This window comes from Populus euphratica, unplaced genomic scaffold, assembly GCF_000495115.2.
Source record: "Populus euphratica unplaced genomic scaffold, PopEup_1.0 scaffold2235.1, whole genome shotgun sequence".
Classification (NCBI taxonomy): Eukaryota; Viridiplantae; Streptophyta; class Magnoliopsida; order Malpighiales; family Salicaceae; genus Populus; species Populus euphratica.
The window spans coordinates 17064-23961 of NW_011502058.1; the positions used below are offsets into that span (position 1 = coordinate 17064).

General features: G+C 29.8%; 1 protein-coding gene across 1 annotated transcript; it reads right to left on the reverse strand.

Moving 5' to 3' along the window:
- Positions 1-1802: 1802 nt before the first annotated feature.
- Positions 1803-2957, reverse strand: LOC105118786 (uncharacterized). Its single transcript, XM_011016821.1, has 4 exons — positions 2610-2957; positions 2476-2525; positions 1992-2073; positions 1803-1912 (listed from the first exon to the last, which is right to left on the reverse strand). The coding sequence occupies exons 1-4, from the start codon at positions 2935-2937 to the stop codon at positions 1866-1868; spliced, it is 507 nt and encodes a 168-aa protein (XP_011015123.1). The 5' UTR covers positions 2938-2957; the 3' UTR covers positions 1803-1865.
- Positions 2958-6898: the final 3941 nt, after the last annotated feature.

The following is a 6898-nucleotide window of genomic DNA, read 5'->3' on the forward strand; positions in this document are numbered from 1 at the left end:
TAATCTCCCTGTGGTTCGACCCCGGTCTTGCCGGGTTATTTATTACTTCGACACTCCTGCACTTGGGAGAAGACATCAATCTTTTAGTCGTGTCACTAAGATTCAAATTGGTTGGAAAATAGACAACCATGCTTTTTCAAAAATATTGGTAGGCTTGCTAATTCATCTAAACAAGAGAAAGGGACATGTTTTAAGCCAGGACTAAAATTTATGAGGAATATATGAAAATTAGAGAAACATTATTTCCTTGTGTATTATATTATAGATTCCAATGAATACAAGGATTCCTTAATACTCATGTATGATAGTTATTGGTTTAACTATTCTATAAAGATTTCATATCAAACAATGAGACATTTATGACAACTATTATCCATTGTTTATAACGAGAAAATATCTATAATGGAATGGACGTGATGACAAGGACCTTGAGATTATTTTGTTGTTTTTTTTCTCTTATTTTATATGATTTTCTTATTCAAAAGGTAGATTATGGTCCTTATTTTACAAGATTTTCTTACTCAAAAGAGAGATTATAGGAGACTATTTAAAAGAGATATTTCAACCATTGTTATTTTTATTTTTAGGGGCATACTTTCAGCTAAATAAGAGAAGAAACTTTAGCATTTCAGACAACATCTTTCAAGCAAAGAAAGAAGGATTAATGGATGACACAAAGGGAGACTCTTTTTTCTACAAGTTTTAGATTTGGCTACTAGGGATCCAATATAAGGAGATATGATTTTGGAGTTGTTTTGATAACTTTGTATTAATTTAAATATTTCTTAACATTTATTTATTATTTTAATTAATATTTGAGATAATTATATTTATTTATAGGGATTTTATTTCTGTTGATTTTGTTTTGGCTCAAAATCAATATTTAGGCTTGGTTAGACTTAGATTTGTGCTTAGCTAAGTTTTAGTTAAGGTTTATTGGTTTGTAACCTAATATGAGACTATTAAAGTCTTTATCTTAGGACTATATTATATTTTGTTTTGCTGCAAATATAAGTAGCCTTTAGACATTAATAAAATTCAGTTTTGGTTGAGCAAACTTTTTCTTTGCTGGAACAAAATGTTAATTCGACTTATCAAGGTATAACCTAACCTTGTGGCTTCATTCGGATCATTTAATATCTTTGGTTATTAGTTACAAGTTAACTTTGGATCAAAGTTCAACGAAACCTGATTGTTTAGTTTTCTTGAAAAAGTTATTATTTTAGTTGTGAATTGTGTGATCACAAGATTCAAATCAATAATGATATTCAATTTATTTTAAATCAAAATTCTAAAATAATAATAAAATAAATAATATATAATATATATCCACGAGGTCCAATGATTATATATGTAAGGAAAAAAAATGTAAATGTTGAGTGTTTTTTTTAAAAAAATCATGCATCTTAAAACTATTACCCCTTTAGGATGTGCTTGAGATTGTAGTGGTGGTTACACTTCAAAATACCTTTTATTTAAAAATGCATCAAAATAAAATGTTTTTATTTCTTAAAAATTATTTTTGATATTAGTACATTAAAACAATCTGAATATATATATATATATATTGACAAAATAAATATTAAAATTTCAGGAAACACGATTTCAATCAAGTTAGCATACTCTTAATCTTTCATTTTTCATTAATATACTTCATGATTCTCGCATTGATTTGGTCAAAGTTCCGGTATGGGTTAGGCGCATTCCATAAAATTACTCAATCAACATAAGATTAACATTTAACTCTGATCAACTTAAAACTAAAAGAATAATTGAAACAATCTTCAATTCAAAGTATCATATATATAAAATACTCGCGTATATAAATAAGAAACTATATATGAATACCAAAATACACACACATGCTAACCAGAGAAGAATCTTTTCCATGTCTGCCATGGTAAAAACCCTCCTGCCAAGTGTTGAGAAACATATGTTATTAGTTAGTTGTGTGAATTAAAAAAAAAAAAGAAAAAGAAGAAAAGTCTTACCACATTCTGGGCAACGAAAATAATCCTTGTCCTTTAAAACAAGTCCAGATCCCCCACATACTTGACACCTTCGTTGTGCTATCTTCCATGTATGTAAACATAAGGTTATAAATCCCTTCAGTTTGTATGTGAAAATCAAAATATTTATTTTAAAAAATTACATCACCAATTAAAATATATTACAAGGACCCTTGTATTGAATAGATACGGACTGTTGAGTATCATAATTCATCCACAATAATCAGTTAAATTGATAAATAACAATTGTTTGTGAAATATAAATTGATAAATAACAACAATTGATTTATTTTGGAATGATATTCTTGAAATGCATATATATTTTTCTCCTTTTTGTTTTTCAGAATTTGAAATCTTATTAAATGTAATTCATGAAAAAAAAACTTAAAAAACATAAAGGAAGCAGTAATCTTCAACAATGAAGGAGCAGTAGAAAAGTAAGGTTGAGATATGCAATAGTACTTACTATTCTTTTGCTGAACTCAATCCCAGCTACAACGAAGGGTGTTACACCAGCTGCATATTAATTAATTTGTAATTTTGCTTAGACACACAAATTATAACGCATTGGGCCCTTTATTATTAACCGTAATACTCTACCTATAGCTCCAAAAATAATTTGCCAGGTGACCTCCACTTGGGCTATATCTGCTGCAGCCGAAATACCATGGTCATTGATGGCTAAGATCTTCGACCTGGTTTTTAATCTTCTTCCATTAATTGGAATCCCAGTAGGAGAAGGTCCGGTACTTGATTTTGAATTTGGAAACTGATCGGAGAATTGGATTGTATCTCTCTTCTTCCTAGTAGTATTTAGAGCTTTCTTGTCTGCAGGAAATGTTATTAACAGCTTTAAAGAAGAAATTGCTGTTGCTTCCATGGCACCCCACGATCCACTGCAAACTGCAGCTTTAGCAGGGGATTTCATTTTTCTTTTGTATTTATTTTTATTAATCAACCACGGAGAGACAGAGATTGTGCCACGTCCACATATTATCGCCGGTCTGGCGCCAACCACACAATACAAGATACAGCGGAATGGAATTCAGATGGGTATAGTTAGAAAACGTCACCGTTCGTACCATTCAGCGTTGTTTTTCTTATTTTACATGTGTGTTTTGTGAAGCGTAACGAAGTTGTTCCATAATTGTACAAATAATCTTATTTTGGAAGATAAGCCAGCAATGGTAAAAAAAAAAAACACACTTTAATGAACCTCTAAACTAAAGGTTCTGTGCATCCATAAAGTGCGTAATTCATTCGTAATAAAATCGTGTTAAAAAATAAAATATTTAAATAATAATAATACTTTTTAATTATTCACACTAAAAAAATTTATTTTATGTATTAAATAAATATATTTAAACAATTAAAATTAAAAAAATTTCATCAGATTTGCAAAAAAAATTTATTTAAAACACAAGTAATATCTTTGTCTATCTAAAATATTAAAAGAAAACATGATAGTTTCATCTATTTATTTATTAAAGATATAGTCACTTGAAGATATAAAAATAAATGATATTGTATATTAACATTAACTTGAAATATCTATTGTATTGTGCTATATATATATATATCCTTTCTCACTTTCATATGCTTGTTATTTTTCAAGCTCACTTAAAAGGTACAATCACTCCTTTAGTATTCTAAACACACTTAAATGCTAAGATTCTCAAGCCTCATTAAAAGTTACAGTGTGGACATATTGAATACTATAACACTAATGATAATTGCTTAATTGATATGAGTTTTCTTTTGACTAACTTAGACTCTTTATATATTTTAATTTCAGCTTTTTCGTTTTTAGAAAAAAAAAAGAAAAGGAGAAATTAATAACACTATTAAAACTAACACAATGTATTAATTAATTAATTAGTAAAAAGCACTAGAATTCTAATGTGAGAGTTTGCCAAGTTTTAATGAATCAAAAAAGATTCTCTCTATAGCTTTACATTTATGTTTAACAAAAAAAAGGTAATATTAAATGATTATTTTCCTAATAATGATAGTATTAATGAAGTTATTTTAATTTTTTCAGTAATATCAGGCCACCTGTTTCTATATTGCGACCTGTTATTCACATGGATTGTAACAAACATATGCATTCTTCTCATTTACTAACATGCCCATCATTGATTTTCCATAGTTTCATTATGGATTGTGGGCATTATTATTTTTTGCATCGAGCTAGTCACTAAAGCTACTTGTAAAGCTCATGCTTTATTAGCTTCGTATTTTTTATATATGTTTTTAATCCCTGGCAAAATGTGCACTTGCAGAACCTGTGGATTTTGAAATTGATGAAAAGAAAAGAGTGAATTCACAAAAGACAAGTGATGCAAGAGAAGGTAAGGTAGCCCTAATGTTTTGACAAGGTCTTAAGGGATATTATGCATATGTCTGAAGGAGAAAGTTGTTACCGGTGGCCAGAGAGAATTCAATGTGACAACCGGCTAAAACACCAACAAGAGTATAGTTGGAAAATTTTATCATACTAAAAACAAAACAAAGAAAGCTGCTTCGTTTGACATTGATGAACAAGGTAGGTTTAGAGTTTTTTTTTTATTTTCACACGCACCTATATATATTTCAAAAGAGCTTAGAAATTGGCTTTTGTTGCAGCTGATAAGTGGGAAATCTATTGAAGAAATAGATCTGGATAAAAAGTGTCTCTCATTCTTTGCGTGTGGATTATGTGATCACAAAAGACATCAATTCCTAAAAAGCGAAGTAAATCAAGTTTGATAGGAGAGTGACAGGAAGATAACTTATACCTAAGTATCAGCACTATTAAAAATGAAGACCGAATGTTGATTTGCGAATGAGAAGTATATGGATGACGTCACGAAGACAATTGTTCTTCGATAAGTCATTTTTCAGTTCTTTATAGAACTATGGAAGGGAGATTATCTCACCAACACACACACACACACAAAGTGCGGCATACAAGAAGTTAATCTTCAATAAGTCAGATTCAGTTCGTTCAAAGACTGAAGAACGCAAGAATCTCTCACACGTTAAAACTAAAAAATTCAGAAGTAATTATCATCAAAGTTGCCGAAATTGTAGCTTACATGAGTTTAAATAGTTCTTGAAAAATTAACCCTAATGAACCCCTTATGTGGACTTATATAAGGTCCACTAAAAAATTCACCCAAAACATTAAACTAAAAAGCCCATAACCTTATTCAAACAAGCTTTGGATCCTAATTCAAAGCAAAATTTTAATTAAGCCTAAATATTAACAAAAAAAATAAAAATAACTAATATGTAATTAAATATCACTAGTCCTTCTTTCCTTGTATAGTTAGGATGAATAAGGAATCCTCGTAAGAAAAGGATTTTGAAACATTAATGAATCCTTGCCAAACTTAGAGATTATATTACAGCTCATTAAAGATCCTTATGAAACTACAAAATTCCCAAAACCAGTTGCCACATCTTTGAAGGAAAAGAATCCCAACCAAATAGGAAGTTCACAAGTCAAATGGAAGTAAATAACAAAATTCGTACAGCCTCTGTTTACAAGTATTCTGGTGCCTTCCTGAACTCCAATTGACATGAAATTTTAATCCATAGTAGGACAACATGTTTGAAGAGTCCATATAAAATATTAACAGATCCAACAGTCGGATTGAGAGTTATAACTGTTATTGTAAACCTGGACAGTTGCGCTTTTTACACCTAAATCCGAATATGACCTTACTTGGGTCATATCACAAGGTAGAACCGTATCATTCCCTCCTTCTTTAAGAAGATTCACCCTCGAATCTTGAATAGAATTAGTAGCAACTTCAGTAGCCTCTTGTTTAAGCCTTCAAAATTCTCTTATTGCTAACACCTTTCTCCAATAACACTGTATAAAAGTAGTGACCGACAAGAATTTCAAATAAGCATGTCGTACTAACCACATGCATACATACTTTTGAATGACAACCACAACGGCTCTCCTTTTCCCATGAAGCTTGAAGATCATAGAATAATATTCTACACTTATCAACTTCTCGTTCTAAAACCCCTAAACCATGGCTTAGTTTTTCGCATCGTTGATCTACAACCTTCCTCTATTCCCTCTTCTTTGGTGAATGCATGAAACAAATAGGGTATTAGGTGTTAAGACACCCCTTCGGCCTTAATTGCTTATGTTAGGGAGGCTACGAAACCAAACTTATCTACATTTTTATTATCATCATTTTTTATTATTTTTTTTTCAAATTATATACTATCCCTTTCCTTTAATTGTTATATTTAACAAAAGAACATAAATAATATAATAATTCAATATGCAACCCACAATCATATGTTAAAGTGTGTGTGCAAAAATTAAGGTTTTAGAATACATGTTAAATGAGTATATAAGAATAATTAAGTGATAACAATGTGAGAGAGTTTGTAAACCTGAATATTTCAAGAAGTATTATGATAGACTTTGTTATGAATATTGCAAATAACCATTGAAAAATATTTACAAAGATACATCTTAAGAGTCAATAACATTCCTCCTTACTCTGCTATCTTAGTAACAACAGTTTGCAAATGGTTTATGAAAAAGAAAATGATTAATACTTAAAAGTGTATTTTTACCAAGGTTTTATATCATCATTTTGCACTTGAAGTATTAACAATTCCTTAACTAAAGCACGTTTTATAATAATATATCTAATAATATAAAATACCTTAATTTGTGGTAAATGTTCATTTTAAATGCAGACCTATCACATAAATAAAAGGATTGATTGATGAATTTAAGAACTGAAATTGAAAGAACAAAGAGATCGCCAAATTTAGAAAAGAGATGTCGGTGCAATCCAAACCGGAATACTGTTCGGCAATTAGGTCATATCTGGAGCTATAGATCTCAGATTTAGGTCTACTTTATATGGATG

Coding starts and splice junctions, on each gene's coding strand:
- LOC105118786 (XM_011016821.1), bottom strand. CDS start 2,937: ATGAAATCCCCTGCTAAAGCTGCAGTTTGCAGTGGATCGTGGGGTGCC. Junction 2,526..2,609: donor AATTATTTTTGGAGCTATAG/GTAGAGTATTAC, acceptor ATTAATATGCAG/CTGGTGTAACACCCTTCGTT. Junction 2,074..2,475: donor TTGAGTTCAGCAAAAGAATA/GTAAGTACTATT, acceptor CATACATGGAAG/ATAGCACAACGAAGGTGTCA.